Source organism: Meles meles, chromosome 7 (assembly GCF_922984935.1).
Source record: "Meles meles chromosome 7, mMelMel3.1 paternal haplotype, whole genome shotgun sequence".
NCBI classification, from domain to species: domain Eukaryota; kingdom Metazoa; phylum Chordata; class Mammalia; order Carnivora; family Mustelidae; genus Meles; species Meles meles.
Genome location: NC_060072.1, coordinates 61372496 through 61392609, shown reverse-complemented (window position 1 = coordinate 61392609; position 20114 = coordinate 61372496). Strand labels below are relative to the sequence as shown.

The window sequence follows — 20114 nt, the reverse complement described above, 5'->3', positions numbered from 1 at the left end:
GTAGTTTCATAGGAAAATATATGTTCTTTGCAAATTTCAGACAGTTGGTCTTTGCAGGTTTCACGCAGACCTAATTTTGGTCCTACCACTGATGAACTGAGTGGCCTTAGGCAAGGTATTTAATCTTCTAGAACTTTAGTTTCTTTGATTTTGAAATAAATTCTGTGTCTTATCATAGGGTTGTAGGGAGAATTAGATGAGGTAATATATGCAAAATGTACAGTAACTCCATTAAGGGATGATAGCTATTATGAATGGTTACTAAAAACAATTTTAACTCATATTTTATATCAGGTTTGCTTCTGAAATTAATGATACATACCTCCCATACCCCATTTTTCACTAATTTAACTCAGAACAACTTTAATTCCAGATAAACCCATAGTGTGGCATGATATCTTCTCCCAGTTTAGCTTTCTGATGGGTCTATTCTTTTCAATAATACATGCGTACATTTAGATATCACAATCAATTAGGATATGTTCATTGACTGTCATTTGAGTTTTCCAATTTGAATTCATACTCCTCTGTTTATGATACACCAATTATTTTCAGGGAGTTCATGAAAGAAATTTAAAGCAGGAGGTTTTGACTTTCAAAGTATGGAAATTCAGTTATACAAAAAGCTTAGTGACACATGCACACTCAAATTCACAAAAATGAATAAGAAAAAAAAAACCCTTGAAAAATGTAATAACTGGTACAGAGAGATTTTAAAATGAATGTTAGATTGTTCTGGAAGGTGTTAGCAGCTCTTCAAATGTATCTGAATAGCTGTGAAGAATAGATAATTATTAACAAAATTTGCCAAAGGGAGATATCTATTAAAAGTATAATAGCTTCCATGGTACTAGTGAAAGGACAGTTTTTACAATCAACTGAAAAATATTGTGATTTGGCACTTGAGAACTCAGTCAGAAAGTAGTCTTGGAACAAAATAAAATATCTTACCTGGATACTTTCCAAATATGCATAAATTCTAGAAGTTGGTTCAGATAAAACTGACTGTGGTCATCTTCATGCTGTAGACAGCAGAATATATTAATATTTATAGAGTGAATAGGAATGAGTACCAGATAAAAATAGGTCTGTAACTTCTTGCTGTCATTTCATTCACCTCTTTTGATAACCCTCATTGACCATTTTAATACTTTGTTTTAAAGACATTACAAGACACTTCTTAACTGTAAGCATTCTTTTAAAAAAGTGAAGCAGAAAACTGAGCTTTGGTTGAGGATAACCTCAAGGATGATTGAAAAACATTCTGGCATCACCAAGGTCAGACATTAGGTTCTCCTAGCAGGAAGGCAATTTTGCAGACACTAGTTCTCTCACATACATGCACAGTTTCTTTACATTCAGGCTGTGGACTCATGGCAGTGTGAGACTTGATAGCTTGTCACATCGGCTGGCAGACTCAGAATGTACTCCATTTTTCAACTTTACCACATCTTGCCTCCCAAATATTAGTGTAAGAGGAGCTATCAGGGGGCCTGTGTTTTCTCCCAAGATGAGCAGAAACTACTCATTGTAAAATATCAGTTCTGTGGTCCATATGCATAAACACACAAACACACATGCATACACGCACACACATGCCCCATAACTCCTCAATTAGCAGTTCTGCAACAGGCGCTCGTGAAAATCCTATGCAAGTCTGCAAGGGAGAATGCGATATACTCCCTTATAATGGCACTAGTTTGTTTGAAAGCTAAATGAGTCCCTAAATACCTGGAGTGCATGTAATCTTGTATGTTAATATATGATCTATTTTTAAAACTGCCTATTAGAGCTCCTGACAGAAAACATCAGAAGGAAGACCTTGATATGGCCTAAGGTCAAAGGTATATTAATATTTTTTTAAAGATTTTTTATTTATTTGACAGAGAGAGATCACAAGTAGGCAGAGAGGCAGGCAGAGAGAGGGAAAGGAAGCAGGCTCCCTGCTGAGCAGAGAGCCTGATGCGGGGCTCGATCCCAGGACTCTGAGATCATGACCTGAGCCGAAGGCAGAGGCTTTAACCCACTGAGCCACCCAGGTGCCCCGGTATATTAATATTTTTAATGGGTGGTTTTGTGAGGAAGAGTAAAGAAGCTGTTACATGGAGAGAATAAGGCCATCTCTATAATACAGTATGTTGAATACATGCTACAAAAAAAAAAAAAACACTTTGAGAAGAAGAAAAGAAAACTTTTTCTGAAGTTAAAACCAAAGCAAGCATATAAATAATGACTTATTTGCATCTTTCTGTATAGCATAATCATATTCATTTTAAAGCCACTTTACTTGGCTTCCAGAGATGCTTTTGGGGGAGAAATTGGCCTTTGTCATATTGTCACTTATAAGAAAAGTATTTTTATTTAAAGGAACACAAAAGTCTGGAGAACAGGTTTAAGCAGTTGTTCATGGAATATATTGTACACTTTACTTTTCTCCAAAGCTGAAGGCCATTCCTTCATCTTAAGGAAAAAGTTAAGGTGTCTCTTTTTGCCTTTTTCCTGCAGAAATCTACTGCTGTATGTGTTCTGTGAATGTTTCCTTGAGCTAGAATGAAATCTTGGTTTTTATGATTAATATCAACAATGTTGGCAATCCTTGTCAAATTTGAGAGAGATAAAGAGAAAAATCTTTTTATAAAAGACTCAGTTATACACATCTAATGAGGATGGGGACTGTAAATTTTGAAATCTAGAAAGATTTCTAAGGACTTGTCAACATATCAACATATTTTATGAATAATCTCATGGAACAAGAATTAAATGACCATATTTCAGCATAACACAAACAAGTTTAAAATAGGAAAGGCATCTGATATGAATTGAGCTTTGCAGTATACTTGTACAATTAGAGAACTCTCTCACATTTCGAGTGTAAGGCAAGAAAGGTGTCAAGAAATTTAACGGAATAATAATCATCATTATGTTCCTAGTATTATATAGAAGAAATATTGTAAGCCATTTATGTAATTTTACTGAAAAGGAATATAATTGTTTATAAATGTTTTTATACAGATAAATTATGAAAATCATAGAGAATTTTGACACTACATTAAACAATAGAATCAGTATCTCCTTACCATAGAAAGTTTTTAATAGTAAAAGGCTAACATACCATCTAATCCAACACCTTAATTTTATGACATCAATAATTGATACTTATGTAGTTCTGATTAGGCACAGGCACTGACTAAAGCTCTTCACTTATATTTTTCAATTAAGTTCTAATAATAATCATATTAGGTATGTATTATTATTCACATTTTTCTTAACCAGAAAACTAGGGTGAATATAAGCATGTGTCCAAGAGCAGATGTTTGAATTTGGCAGTATCAATCCAGAATCTGTTTTTAAACAAGTTGCCAAATCAGTAAATTTAACACTCTTTATTTTTTTAAGGTGAAAACTGGGTCTATATGCTGTAGGATTTATACATAAAAGTAATCATTACAACTAGCCCTTCATATTCATCTGTATCAGGTGTTCCTACCCTAGGCTTTAAAAACATAATTCTTTTCTTTCAAAGCACATATCTCTATCAGACTTTAAAAAAAATTATTTTATTTTACTTTAGAGAGAGAGAATGACTGTGAGCACGTGCATGAGTGGGGGAAGAGACAAAGGGAGAAAATCTTCAAGCACGCTGCTGGCTGAAGGTAGAGCCCTTTGTGGGGCTTGATCCGATGACCCATGAGATCACGGCCTGAGCCAAAACCAAGAGTCAGATACTCAACCAACTGAGCCACCCAATCTATGAGACTTTTAAATGTATATTTGTTTATTGCATGTCTTCTTTACTAGGATGAGAACTCTGCATTCTAGAATAAGTAATGACATGTCTTGTTTGTCTCTGTATCTCCAGTGTTTAGAAGAGTGCCTTGTATATAGTAGGTGCTCAATTATAATTTGCTCAATGAACAAATAGGTATCAATCTGTGTGTATATGTTTTCTAAGTCATAATTCTGAATTTTAAATAGGTTTACTAACCTATTCCTTCACATATAAGATCCTCAAAGGCAAGTACTAAATATGGCATGTAAAAATATTTAATAAATATTTGTTGAATTAATTATTTTTAGATTATATCTGTAACGTACTAAGCATGGTATCTGAAAGCAAATAATTACAGATTTTAATAAAATATAGTATTTTCTCTTTGGAAATATGATGCTGAAAAAAGTCCTTCAAGAGCCAGGATTTGGGGAGATGGAGACATAGAATGCCTTTCTGCTTGTCTGTGTTTTGTCTTTACTCGGACTACTCTTTAATTGAAAGTCAGAGCTGGTTAAATCTCCTGGACACTAAACCCTTAGAAGGCCGTGTTGATTTTGTTCAGTATTCCAAAAGTAGAGTAGGGCCTAGTACACCGCAGTTACATAATTAATATTTTGAGTGAATGGAGAATATATAAACCTCTGTGTCATCAAGCATATTATCTATTTTTAAATAAGGCGTTTGTGCTAGGAAAAGTTATGGATGAGAAACAGCATTTATATTCTTTACCTGTAAATTGTTGAATTAGCCAAGAGATGTGATATTCACTGTAGGAAGTAAAGTTTGTGAGTTGAAGCATAAAAAGGCAGCCATGTAACTTAATTCCTGCTATGATACAAATGACACATTGAAAAGCAGGCATTTCTAGTGACAATTATATACTTTACACCCAGAAATGACTACATGCTTGTCCCAACAACATATGACAATACCCCAGAGATACTTAATTGGCTGGCATTATGGTATAGTGAGCTCTGTCATCAGACTAGCTCTGCTTAAATCCCATCTCCGTATTTACTAACTGTGAGACTTTGGGCCATTCAGTTACTCTTTTGAATTCTTAGTACTTTCATTTAAAAAAGGAAAATAATAGTAATTATCTTTTTTTTTTCTCTTGAGCTGTTGTGAGTTAATGCATGTAAATACCTATGATGTCCCAGACTTTGGGGTAAGTGGAATAGCTTTGGAAAACAAAACAAGGGGCTCAGCCAATTAAATGCCTGACTCTTGATTTCAGCTCAGGTCATGATCTCAGGGTCTTGAGATCAAGCCCCACATCAGACTCAGTGCAGGGAATGGAGCGTATTTAAGAATTCTCTCTCTTCCTCTCCTTCTGCCCCTCCCCTACTCTCTCTCTATCAAAAAACTAACAAAAGAACAAAAGGATTAGAGAGAGAAAGAGAGCGCATGCGCTAGTATTTTTACCAGTTGTGCTGAAAGTCACATCTGAACCTTCTGCATTCAGTCACATCTAAATCCCAACTTGTCATATAAACTGATAACAAAGTATTGGTTATGGAGAATGACTGGGTTCAAACCCAAGCTCCTTTGCTTGCTTACTAGTCCCATGAATATGATCTGGGGAAAGTTAGGGAGCTCCTTGTGATTCACTTTTGTTATTTTTAATAGTATTCGCCACATAGAATTATTGTGAAGATTAAATATAATAGAAATGTTAATTTCCAGACATAAAATAAATGTCAGTACACATTGTATCTTAGTAGTGGTGTTAAGTGGATTTAAGTACAAACCTTAATTTACATGAAACTGATATTAGTGATTTGTGAATTACTACCAATGAGATAAGTAATTTTTTTAGAACATGAAAGTTCTCAAGGAGAATAGAAGTTGTAATCATATGTTTTCTCTTCTTCCCCCATGTTGAAATGAAACGTGATGATTTCAGCTTTTTCAAAACATTGAGGACAATTTGAAGACCCTTAGAGTATATTAATATTGAGAGTATTAGTTGTACTTTATAATGTTTCTCTGTGGAAATTTCAGATGCATACCCTGCAGCTGTCAACACTGGCTGAGTTGAGTACCAGTTCCAAAAGACTTTTCTAAACAACTCTCTTTTGGCCTCATTATGTTATATTCCACATAAATATATTGCAACCTAATGCACCACCTGACACTTTTTATGATGAAACACCTCAGACTAGGGGGGAAAAAAAAGAGTCATGTACTGGAAATCTGTTATCTGATGTAAATGACAGGATGATGGGATTTTTGCTTAAAGCAGGTAATTGGAAGATTCTACAGATAAAGCTGCCAAAATGTCAAAGTTCATTGCATACTGTGCAATTTTGTTTTGAAATAACTCAAGACATGGGGAATAAAATTCATATCTAACAGCATGAAATTATGTCATTAAAGCACAGTAATCCCTTTTGAGGTGGTTTTATTATATATATTATAAATATTAATCTGCCCTGATTTAAATTGGGTTGACACCGACATAAACTCTTCAAATAGAACGAGAGTTGTGTTATTTTTCTTTCTTCAAGGGTTTCCCCTTCACATTTTTTATTCTGTTCACTTCCTAGTGGCTTCATGGATAGCATGAATGTAATAGCTTTAATAAGTTTCTCATAAATGATTTTTCCAAGAGACCAATTGATTTGCTATTATACTAAGGTTACAGTAATGTGTTCATGTAATTGCTTCAGTCCAAATTGTTAACAGGCATTTAGATAAATATTTCATTATGTTTCAGTAAATATACTCAAATGAACATGTATTCATTAAGCTATGTAATTCCAAATTGGCAACAATCCATAAAGATAGGAATGTTGTCCTTAAAATGATCAGCTTGGAAATTGAAACCGATGCTAAGAAAATCTTACCTTTCGAGATAATTTTCCTGGAACTCCCCCATTTTTCTGCAGATTAAGTTGAATAACAGATTTATCCTTCTGAAATATTTTGTGGCTCCCCAAAGAGTAATCACTAAAGGAGAAAAAAAAATGAATAGTCATTTCTGCCCATAATCCCCCAACTGTATGTTTTCCTCTCTGACTTTGTGTCTTTGTTTCTTTCTTTTTTTTTTTTGAAACTTAGTCTGGTAAAAGTTTTATATATAGCCTTACTTTCTTATATTTATTTAAAATAATCCTCATATTAATTTTTAAGTGACAATTTTAAAATACTACAGTTATTAAAATATTACAATTATTTTTCAAGTGCACCAAGTTAGAAAATGATTAGGTAGCTTTAGTATGGACATAAATTATAATAAAGAATATATTACATATTCAGAGTTAGTTTTATCCAGTCATCTCAACATGCTTCTGGGAGGTCTAACTGATGCAACAAAGTATATGTGAAGCAGTGAGGTGGACATGTCATAAGCTTTAGAGACAGATTTACTAGCTCCATGACAGGCACACCAGTTAAACTCTCTGAAACTCAATATATATTTTTTAGAATTGATATTATTAATAATCTACATTATTTGGTGAGCAGATTAAATTGAAAAAATATCGCTGCGTATTTCAGATACTACTAATGGCATAATTTTTCTCCCTCCCTCCCTCCCTCCCTCTCTCCCTCCTTCCTTATTTCCTTCTCTCTCCCTCTATAAGAGTCATTCAAAAGGATGTATTTGTTAATGTACTTTGTTTAAGGATCTTAGTTAAATATATGAAGGGTTTCAGAATTTAAAAAAAAAAAAACCTTATATGTTAAAACATTTGAGGCCATTAGGATGATATATTCACTTATCTGGAAAAGTCACTAAATATTTGAGAACACTTATTCTCAAAAATGGCAGAAAAATAAAGCATTACTCTGTTGATAGCTACTAAATTTTCTATAAATATTCTTATTTTGACAATTGTTATTTTTTTAAGAAAACACTTGTCAAAATGGTGATAGTATTCACAACATGTGTTCTACACCCTATGTCCCTTCCTCCTGTTAGATTACTGTCCCAGTGCTCTCCATGAGCTTTGATTGCTTCTTGACTTATTTCTACTGCTAGTCTAAATACAAGGCATGGCATATGTATTCTTGAGTTCCTGCCTTCCTCATCACCCAAGTTTTGCCCCAAAGGCATTCTCCATACTCTCACTTGAATTCAAGTTCCTCTCCTTTCATCCCCCACCCCCAACTCCTCTTTCCATGCTTAGAGTTCTGTTTTCCTCTTCCTATTCTGGGAACCAGCTTAAGAGTAGTGGCCCACCTGCTGTCAAAGTTTCCTTTCGTCAGTGTGTTGAAGTCTAGACAATGGACCCCAGTCTGGTGACTTCAGCCTCAGATATGGTTACAGCTTTCTGGAACTATTTTATTTCACCCACCTGTATATATACCCCTTACTAGGGCTTTGAGATAAATTTGATGGCCAGTAAATATGAATTTCAGATAATAGTGAATTATTTTTTTAGTGTGGGTATATGTGTCATATAATATTTGATATATATTTTTAAAAGTGGGGGTTTTTATAAAATTCACATTTAACTGGACAGCCTATATTTTCATTTACTAAATCTGCCTATTCTACCCCTTTCTAAAAGTAGGATCTAAGTCTTCCCTTATCTTTGCCTCACTCTGTGTATGTGTGTGTATGTGGCAAGATCTGAGTAATTATCAGATTTTGGGTAATTATCAGATTTTGCACGTCTCTTTTTTCCCCTATAACTCATCTCCCCATTTTTTTAAAAGTTACTTTATGAGAATGTACTCTCATGGAAAACATTTGAATTGTATTAAACTGTAAAAAACAAAACAGAGAAGAAAAATTCTCCTCTTTCCCTTTTCTAGAATAACCATTATTCAGAGTGTATGGCACTTCTTTTGTAAGCCAAAATAAGTGGCCAAGTACATATATATTTCTGTTAAAAATGAAATCATTTTATTTTACCTATATCTCTAGCCTATAGCTAAATGTATTTTAACTCATTTTTCTGAGACTGCTTTATAATCAGAAAATTTAAACCATCTCTCTCATAGCAATGCCTTCTGCTATGTTGTCGTTGCTTTATATTAACTATAATTTTTTTACTATTTTCCTTCATTTGTTGAGATTGTTTGAATCTTCTTTGAGTCTCTTCTTTATCTTTAGAGTCTTGGGAGACATAAATATTTTTGTTAATCTTCCAGTGGTTACCCAATTTTTAAATAACATGTATCTTAAGTCTTTTCCATGGTAACCTCAATTTAATCACTGTGTATATCACACTCTCAAATAAGCCTTAAAGCATGAATTTCATGAAATGAACTTCAGTTCATTTCTCTCCCATTGCCCTCCAGCTGCCCAATTACAGATCATTTTGAATTTTAGTTCCATATTCTCTTATCACTTAACTGATGAGATCAAGAAAAGTGTAAATAAAACAAAGTTAGAGATGGGAATTATAAAAAAGACATCTTAGAAATTTTGTTTTTAACTAAAAATGTCTAAATAGATTCTCAGTCACCTAAGTGTTGATATCAGAGTAAAGAAAGCCTTTGCTATAAGATGCAGGGTCTGTTGATTATAATTTTAAGGCTTCTTTCTGACATAAGCCAAACCTATAAGTAATTATCTCTAACTTCTTATTCCACCTTCTTTATAAAGAACATGTACTTGGACTTGAAGAACAACCTGAATAAAGAATTGGTTTAGATTTTTATAATTATTGCTCTAATCTTTTAAAGTTGTTTCTTCCACATTTAATTCAGCAGTAATAGTTTTTAATGATTCCTCTTTATCAGTTATCTATAAAGAATTTAACTTAATTTTTTTCATAGCAACACTTTCTTTTTTGTTCTTTATACTTACGTCCTTATATACAATCTATCTGGAATGCATTTGTTGAGTAAAGAGTGATGTATAGTTCCAATTTTAGACATTTTTCCAACACAGTGGCAATTTTCTGGAACATCTTTAATGAGGACATCTTCTGATTTTTGACCTATTACATTTATCACATGACTAGTTTTCATAAATATCCGATCTGTTTCTGGACTCTAAATATTCCATTAATCTATACATTTGTTCCTGTGCCAATACCAAATTGCTTCAGTTATTTTATTTTCTAGCATATTTTGAAGTGTGGAAATGAAAGTCACTATTTAAAATAAACTATATTATCTATTTTTGCACAGTTTCTCTTCCAGTACAATTTTAGAATCAGTGTGCCACTGTTAAAGAGAAAATGCTAATATAATGTTGACTTATATTTAATTTATGGGATTAAGTAAGAAGAATTGGTATTTTTATAATATTGAATCTTCTTTTCAAGGATAAGTATATTTTTACATGCACCCTAATTCTCTTTTATGCCCTTGAGTAAAGTGTTAGTTTTCTTTCAGGTCATCATTACACATATTATGTTTTTTGCAAGATATTTTATAGATTCTGTTCTATTATAAGTCAAAGCTTTTTTTCATGGTATTTATTCATTGGTTTTATGTGTTGACTTAGTTTGTCGAATCCTGCTGTAATATCTAATGTTTTTCAGTTGATTATTTTGGATTTTCTAAGTAGAAAATTATATTCTTTTAAAACAATTACTGTTTTATCTATTGCTTCCCAATATTTTTGCTGACTGTTGTCTAGAACCCTCCTGAATAGTAATAATGGTAATAGACATCCCTTTCATTTTCTTACTTTTATAGGAAATCCCTTAAATGATTAACAGTTGGATATGATATTTGCTGTGTATTCCTGCTGTGTATTTTTCATGTTTTATTTTGTTAATGATTTTAAAAAATTATAAATGTTTCACATTTTATCAGATAGGTTTTCTGTATCTGGTGCATCAAATTGAGAAGATCATTTTTCTCTTGAATGTGTTAATATATTAATTACACTGATTTTCCTAATGTATAATTATATTTACATTTTTGTGTAGATTGTCCCACTAGCAGATTTAATTTACAGTTTTTTAAGGTTTTTTTTTTTGCATTTTTCAAAATTTAGATAGGCTTATAATTTTAAAATTTTATTACTTTTATTTGTTTTAGGCATCACAATTAGGCCAGCCTTGTAAACTTCATATACCTTTTCTCTGTCCTGGAACAGTTTATATAATTGGAAAATCTCTGTTCTCTGAAGGTTTGGTGCAATTTGCAAAAACTAACTTTTCACCCCACACTGCTCATTGTTTTCTTTTATACTACATACTTTTATTTTATTTATATTTTATACTTTTATTCTTTTATACTACTTTTATACTGCTTTATACTTGTCTCCTTGAGCTAATTTTGAAAGCTCATCATTCCTTAGGATATTGTCTTGTTTTTTATAAAGCTGTCAAATGAATGTCCCAAAACCTTCCTATTTTAAATATCTTTTGATATTTTATCTAGGACCTCCACAGTCCCTTTGCAATTGTTTTGTCCTCCCCATGCTGTCACTCTTTGTTTTACCAGGAGTTTTTTAGTAATATTTTTTCCTGCCGTTTCATGAGAATTTTGGTGGGCTGTGGGTAGATTTGCATATTAATTAATATATTAATCCAGTCCTGAGGATATCTAATTATAATTCTAATAATAGAGGTATCATGTATGATTTTGCATGAAGAAAGATCTCAAAAACTGGAAAGGAAGAACAGTTCTGGCCCAGATCTCCCATTTTGCAAATAAGGATGCTAGGTTTGACAAAATAAGACCAGACACTAGAACATAAATATTTGGAGTAAAAATAGCACACTTAAAATTTATTTATAGATTCAGGCATTCCTGGTATAATGTGATACATGTGTTTCTTTTTTTCCCACAAGTTTCTTTTTATATAAGGGGGCAGTGGGGTGTTTTGCAAATTGTGGGCTAAAAATAACAGGTCTCCTGGGAAAAAGTGTTGGAAGACACTACTCAAACCAATACAGGTCCGTAACCAGAACACACATGGACAAAGATATACAAATCTGAATAAAAACATCAGCACAGTTTTAAAACAACTTCTTGCTAGATGTGTCTCCAAAAGCAAGGAAACAAAAGCAAAAATGAGCTATTCTGACTTCATCAAGATAAAATGCTTTTGCACAACGAAGGAAGCAATTGACAAAACCAAAAGATAACCAACAGAATGGGAGAGATATTTGCAAATATCTTATCAGATAAAGGGCAGTATCTAAGATCTATAAAAAACTTATCAAATTCAAATCTAAAAAATAAATAATCCAGTCAAGAAATGAGCAGAAGATATGAACAGACATTTCTCCAAAGAAGACATCCAAATGGCCAACAGACACATGAAAAAATGCTCAACATCACTCACATCAGGGAACTATAAATCAAAACCATAATGAGATACTACTTCACACTGGTCAGAATGGCTAAAATTATCAAATCAGGGACAGACAAATGTTGGCAAGGTATGGAGAAAGGGGAACCATCTTACACTGTTGGTGGAGATGCAAGCTAGTGCAACCACTCTGGAAAACAACATGGAGGTTCCTCAAAATGTTGAAAATAGAACTACCCTATGACCCAGCAATTGCACCACTAGGTACTTACCCCAAAGATACAAAGGTAGTGATCTGAAGGGGCACCTGCACCCCAATGTTTATAGCAGCAATGTCCACAATAGCCAAACAATGGAAAGAACCCAGATGTCCATCAACAGATGAATGTAAAAGGAAGATGTGGTATGTATGTATGTATATATATATGAATATTACTCAGCCATCAAAAAATGAAATCTTACCATTTGCAAAGGCATGGATGGAACTAGAGAGTATTATGCTAAGAGAAATAAGTCAATCAGAGAAAGATAATTATCATATGATTTCACTTATGCAGAATTTAAGAAACTAAACAGAGGATCATAAGGGAAGGGAGGGAAAAATAAAATAAGACAAAATTAGAGAGGCAGACAAACCATAAGAGACTCTTCATTATAGGAAGCAAACTGAAGGTTGCTGGAGGGGAGATGGGTGAGGGGATAAGGTAACTGGGTGATGGACATTAAGGGGGACATTTGATGTAATGAGCACTAGGTGCTATATGCAACTGATTAATCACTGAACTCTACCACTGAAACTAATAATGCACCATAATTTAATTAATTGAATTTAAATACAATAAAAAATTTTAAGAATTTAAAATAAAATATTCAAAGAATCTTTAAGAACTATAAAGAAATATCATAGTAGATAAAAGAGTTGGCTTTCAGAAAAGCCTGAGTTTGGATGGAAGAGAATGTAAGAAACCTTTGTTGCTTCTAAATACAGAGGCAAGAGCAAAATGCACAAAATTGTGGAATTCTGCAGTAAGCATTTTCAAGACAGAGCCTGAGTCTGAGTTGAGAAAAAAATGTATGTTGGTGAATGGTCACTGGTCAGTGTGTACAATACTGTGTCACCCTCAGCAGCTTCCTGTGTACTGTGCTTTTAGCTACTCTTTTTAGTGGAATAAAACATTAGTACGGAATGTTTTACATGTATTAAGGAGACTTCTATGGATAAGTTAATTTATGTTACAGAACATGTTATTTTGAGATTGTACTTAGTACCTCATTTTTTCAGATATCATATTTAAAATACTAAGTCATGTTTATGTATGTTAGCAGTAACAAAAACTATTACTGTGCTAGAATTGTCACTTAAGATGAAATGTCTGATGTTACAGTGTCTCCAATAACCATAATGCTTTCTAAGAGCTATAAACTACTATTCACCACTCTGCCATCACTCTGCTTGGCAAGACCACCATTTTGGTCAATTTGCTTATGATGATCTGGGGCTATACTATCTAATATAGTAACATTAGACTCATGTGGCTATTGAACACTTAAAATGTCACTAGTCTGAATTAAGATGTGCTCGAAGCATAAAATACATACTGAATTTTGAAGATTTAGCACAGAAAGGGAATATAAAACATACCAATTTTTTAAAAAACATATCAATATTTTAAAAATTTTGATTACATGTTGAAATGATACTGTTTTGGTTAAATAAAATATTTGAGTTAAATAAATAAAATATTATATTAAAATTTATTTCTATCAGGGACACCTGGGTGGCTCAGTAGGTTAAAGCCTCTGCCTTCGGTTCGGGTCATGATCTCAGGGTTCTGGGATCGAGTCCTGCATCGGGCTCTCTGCTCAGCGGGAAGCCTGCTTCCCCCCTCTCTCTGCCTGTCTCTCTGTCTATTTGTAATCTCTCTCTCTCTCTGTGTCAAATAACTAAATAAAATCTTTTAAAAAACTTATTTCTATTGTTTCTTTTTATATGTTTTTTAAAGTGGCTAGTAGAAAACTTAAAATAATTATGTGGCCCACATTACATTTCCATTGGACAGAACGAGATGAAAGAGAAGAGAGAAAAAGAAAACAAAGCATTAAAGAATAGAAAGAAGGTTGATATACAGAATTTAATGAGTAAATGGACTAAGGAAAAATCAGTGTTTGTTGACTCTAGGTATCAGAAAAGATAGGAAGAAAGCCTACCATACCAAAACAAAAACAAAAAAATCACTGCTAAGATGGATAATATAGGAGAATACGATTTGAGCACTAAGAGAAAAGGCCACATTAGGTATTACTATGCTTATATTGTGAATATTGGAATTATCTACTTCAGATTATACACAGCAGATGTTTTTCTGAATCTGGTAACATTTCAAATATGGGTTCTTAGTAGTTTTGTTTAACCATATGTAAAAAAATCTTAGACTGTTAAATGAACTGAATCTTTATGATACAATGAAAAGTTTAGGTTTTTTCTTCATATATACTAGTAAATCAAAATTCTGCACATCCATTTATTTATTCCCTCAGCAAATCTTTGATTCCAGCTATGTGTTGTTAGCTACTATCTTGGGAACTGTTATGAGTATACCTGCCATTTAAGATAAACACCAAAGAGCTGAATCCTTGCACATAATTACTCCTATTTCCTATTCATAAGTAGCTCACATTATTTTAAAGTATTTCTATAGCAGTATGTTTGTATAAAGAGATTAATGACCTTAACACCAAAAAATGGTATGTAAGTACTTCAGATTTATCTTATGGGCAAAAAAAGACATCCTAAGTAATGTTGGACCTACAAATATTGATTCCCATCAGGCTAGGCACTCCTTGTAACTCACATTTACAAACATTATTCTATTATTGGAATAAATACATATCCTTTTTTAATAAGCTAACCTAATTAGGTTTAAATATTCTCCATTCTTAAATGTAAGAAGTACTCACAGAGATGCATTTTGAAATATTATGGTCCTATATAGAAAAAAAAAAGTATGTCCATTTGATTTTATTGAAAGCCAGGATTGCTGAGAGCTATTAAAGATACTTCTTTAAGGAAATTCAACAATTAAGCTGCCTGTTAATACTTAGGTTGACTAAGAGATGTAAAGTGAATATAAGAAAATGTTAAAATATTAATAGTACTGTAGCCCTCTAGAGAATATTTTTCAAATACTTATGTATGTGTATTCTGTACACACACCTATTCCTTTTGTATTTGACACTTAAAAATGTTGATGATGTTAATTATATCATGATCCTTAATTTTAGTAAGTTTTGTAACTAATGAAAACACCCTGGATTTATGCTTAAAGTGTTACTTGTTGCTACTCAGCGTAGATAAAGATCAGTGGTACATTGTTTTCCTCAATCAGTGCTCCTCAATTTTATTGTTATTTTGCTTTCAGGGAAACCATAAGTAGGACAGGTTGAACTTCATGATTTAGAGACAAGCATAGGTTAAATTCTAACACTAGGGCTCACAGCGAGGGTGGTTAGTAGACAGGGGTCATGGTTTTGAATAGGGACTCTGTATGGGACATAAATTGATACCAGTAGCTACAATTTGAGAGAGAACTGCACCTAAGAGCTCGAAACCTTTCTTTTCAGATGCCCCATTTTTTTCCTTAAGAATTCCCTCCAGCTTGTAAAAGGGCAACTATCTCTCATGCCTCTTCACTTGAATGTGGTTGTATTTCTTTATATATATAGTACATACTTTTTAAAATTCCTTTTTAAATCTAGAGGAAATGTTTTATAACAACTTTCAAGTTTATAATGCCTTCTTTAAAGCTATGCATTCACAAAAGACAAATAACTGCACAACAATGTAAATTTTAAAAAGTTAAAGAAGATAAAAAGTAAGTAAGGAGGAAACCTATCAGTGTATTTGGAACTTTGTGTCCTTTGCAAAAATGTGCACTAAATTCCAGGGAGTTATTTTGGAGGTATGGTGTGCAAAGTTTGTAATACAATCACCAACTGAAGAAAAAAAAATACAGATCTTATCCCATTTCAAGGTTTCATTATTTTTCTCACAAACCTCCAGAGGATAAACATTCTTAGATTTTATTAGTACAAAACATTTAAGAACTCAATGTAAAATAATGCATGTAGGCCTCATAAGATAATACTGGCTTATTTGAAATACTACACAATTCACATATTCTCTAGCTAATTCCTTTACTTTAAGAAAAATAGAACTTAATTTGATTCAGAATTGGTGGAGGGTAAGAGTGTGATTTTTATTTCTTAGCTTTTAGGAGTAAATGTTTTTGAGTTATAAAAATAACTTCATAGCTGCATATTGATTATTATAGTTTTAGATATAATGAAATTTAATTATATACCTGTTTAGTTCTGATTTGTTTTGTCTTCTTGGAAAAATCATGCAACAGGTTTTTATTTTTTTTTATTATTTTTTTTTAAAGATTTTATTAATTTATTTGACAGACAGAGATCACAGGTAGGCAGAGAGGCAAGCAGAGAGAGAGGAGGAAGCAGGCTCCCTGCTGAGCAGAGACCCCCCCGATGTGGGGCTCAATCCCAGGACCTTGGGATCATGACCTGAGCCGAATGCAGAGGCTTTAACCCACTGAGCCACCCAGACGCCCCAACAGGTTTTTATTTTTATAAAAACTTGATAAAACTTTTATAAACACTTTTATAAAAACTTGATAAAAAGACTCAAGTCTCTTGGTTAATGATGCGTGTATAAACATGACAAAGCTTTTTAGAAAACGTCGTTCTGAAATATGCTGTAATTCTTATCTGTAGCTTTTAATAGCAAACAACCTTTATTTAATACAAGCTCTTTCTTTGGGAAATTGCTTTCAAATGTAGTTATATAGAGTATTCACATATTAGGACATTTGTTCTAGTATAGAATTATTGGTTGAAACCAAATGTGTATTATTGTTATTTTAGATAACTACTAAAGATAGAAGCCAAAATTAATTTTTAAATGTTAGGTAAAGTACTCTGAAGGAGATCTAATAACTGATTTGGAGAAACTCGAGATACTTTTAATGAATGATTTATTACTAGAACGCAACTTCTATTATTATATGTGAGAGTTCTAGAAGTTATGACATTTTTTTTTTCTAATTCTCTGACATGATTTTGTGATTTCTAAGGGTAAGAGTGAAGTTACGTAAAAGAGAAAAATACCTTCAGCTATTTATTTGATGAAATTAAGTCTAAAAAGCCAAAAAGAGTTGATTATAATATTGATAATCTTGGCCTGTTCCATGTGTGCTGAAAATAATCGTTTGTTCAAGCTTGCAAAATGGAATCCTTAATTTTTTTTTAAAGATTTTATTTATTTATTTGTCAGAGAGAGAGAGACAGAGAGAGAAAGATCACAAATAGGCAGAGAGGCAGGCCGAGGCAGAGGGAGAAGCAGGCTCCCTGCCGAGCAAGGAGACCGATATGGGACTTGATCCCAGGATGCTAGGATCATGAGCCAAGGCAGCTGCTTAACCAACTGAGCCACCCAGGTGTCCCTGAATCCTTAATTTTTTTTTTAAAGATTTTATTTACTTATTTAACAGACAGAGATCACAAGTAGACAAAGAGGCAGGCAAAGAGAGAGGAGAAAGCAGGTTCCCTGCTGAGCAGAGAACAGCCCCCAATAGGGGGCTAGATCCCAGGACCCTGGGATCATGACCCGAGCCTAAGGCAGAGGCTTTAACCCACTGAGCCACCCAGGCGCCCCAATTAGTGTTTTTTTTAAAAAAAAGATTATTTTAAAATTCTAATTAGATTTAATTTTCAAAGAGGACTTTCTCACTCTAATCAAAGGTTATTCAGCATTTTCTTTACTAGGGAAGGTCAGAAGAGAGAAAAGGGACTCCCAAATAGATAGCAAGATCAAATTAGTCAATGCTGCTGATGAATAAAGAGAAAGATACTGCCTTTTAAATTTAGATTTAAGAATATATATGACAATTTCAAAGTAAGATTTTTAATTACAGTAGGTTTTGTTTTTCTTTTTTCTTTTTATATTTTTTAGCACTCTGGGTTCTAGCATTCCTTGACGAAAGTCAATTTAAATAATAAAAAACAGTTTAGTTTCATTATTTCCTTTAAATCAAAGATATAACACCTGGTCATAACCGTAAACAATTGACCCAAGCAAAATTATCAAGAAAGACTTTTTGGTTTCTTCTTATGCATCACTTGTGGTTTGCTACTGACAGTGCAGTCATGATTTATTCAACAAAAAGCTTTTAAGTGCAGTAAATTTTATTGTTTGACACAGCACCTAAGAAACATTGTTTTTAAGCTGAATTAGAACGTAAAACACATAAGACTTTTGAGGGAAGATATTACTTAAATTACATAGGTTAAGAATAAGAAACAGAAAAACCTGCACTCCTAGTAAATGCTGAGCTAGAAGGGGTACAGTTGTGAAGTAACATTGTATTTCATATATTATAAATATATTTACAAAGAAAAATCTCATGTGAGATGGTTACAAGAATAGGTGAAGGTACAAGTCTTGTTACTCCCTGGAAGGACAGCACACCCAGGCACAATTTGGTTTTTTGTTGTTGTTGTTGTTGTTTTTTAAGATTTTATTTGCCAGAGAGAGAATGAGAACACAAGCAGGGGTAGCGTCAGGCAGAAAGAGAAGCAGGCTTCCCCACCCAGCAAGGAGCCTGATGCTGGACTCGATCCCAAGACCCTGGGATCATGACCTGAGCCAAAGGCAGGCACTTAAACGACCGAGCCACCCAGGCATCCCTCACAGTTTGGGGTCTATATCTGTACTACATCTAACAGGTAAGAAAAGAGGTAGTAGTAAGTCCTTGTCCTTAAGCCTACCATTGTATTAGCCTAATGGAGTCTGTCTACTGGATAAGCTCATGGGAAAAGGGTAAACTAAATTACCAAGGACATTTCCTGCTGTGATACTTAATTTAGGGTCTACAGACCAGGAACATGATGGAAGATGTTAATATTTTTTGAATGTACAAGATACCTTTTATTCTTCTATTACTTCTCTAATTTATTCAGATTCTAATTTGCAGTTTTTGTATTCCATACTTTATAGTGTGGACCATTTTGTATTAAGCTATCTTGAGCCAATGAGAAAATTGATACTTTCTGTCCTAATTATTTAATTTTTTCTTTGTTCATAATATATTATTTAAAACCATGCATAAAGAAAGCAGTTTTGGAGGAGAATACTGTAGCTAATGAAACTATTTGATATAATTGACATATCTGGTAAATACATGATATCTGGGTGTAAGAGGTCAGGAACCTACTCATTTTTGAGAATAGTTATGGAGACATGCTATTAAAGTGAGTTCCTATATTTATGGAAACACTGAACAGGGAGAGGAAGGGCCAGAACAAGAGTAGTAGAGAGAGAGAGAAAGGGAGAAAGGGGGAGAGAGGGGGCAAAAGAGAAAATGGAATATTTTAATTTACAGAAAAAAGTTTGTAACGCTAAATTAGGATGAATGTTATAAATGAGTTGCCATAATAATATAGTTGACTTATAAAAAAGGGATTTGGACTTCCTAAGAAAGTCATCTTCCTTAATTTTACAATAGGTTACAAAATATACATAGCATCTTAATTGCTTTGTTGATTAATTTCAGTTTTGTTCACTGTAATGTTTTGGAAAAGCGTATAAATTCTTTTCATAGATTCTAAATTATTAGGTTAATAATAACCCTGGGCCTCTAAAGACAGGTGAGTTCAATGAAATAGCAAAATGCAGGAGGACTAGAGCATCATAAATATACTATTAACAAAGTTATGAGAAAGCATTCATATCATTGACATTTTAATTGCAACAACAAAATGTCTTAGCTACTTCCTCAATACTTGGTTCATGAGGTAGTTAGTTATTTATTGTGACTATTTTGACAGACAAATACACCGACTGGAAGAAACCAAGGAGTTTACATTTTAAGGATTTTCCTTTATCTAGTCTAAAATAGATGAGAAATTGCAAAAGTAGCAACTAAATATAATTTTTCTCTATTTTCATAATGCAGAACAAATTGAAAAGCATAGTTCTGATAACATAAGAACTTAAAATGAAAAAAAAATATTTCTACATCATCCCACAAAAATAATAGTGGTTTTTTGCTGGGACGGGGGAGAGAGAATGTTTCTCTACTTTTAAGTTCACTGTAT

At 33.0% G+C, this 20114-nt stretch overlaps 1 protein-coding gene across 2 annotated transcripts in view; it reads right to left on the bottom strand.

Annotated features, from left to right (window-relative positions):
* The window catches only part of PIK3C2G (phosphatidylinositol-4-phosphate 3-kinase catalytic subunit type 2 gamma), a 327581-nt gene that overhangs the window by 287696 nt on the left and 19771 nt on the right, over positions 1 to 20114 (bottom strand). For both annotated transcript variants that reach the window (XM_046012794.1, XM_046012795.1), the window contains exons 5-6: positions 6622 to 6724; positions 952 to 1022 (exon numbers count right to left, since the gene is read on the bottom strand). In XM_046012794.1, the coding sequence (XP_045868750.1) occupies positions 952 to 1022; positions 6622 to 6724 (174 nt within the window). The remainder of the gene's footprint in view (positions 1 to 951; positions 1023 to 6621; positions 6725 to 20114) is intronic.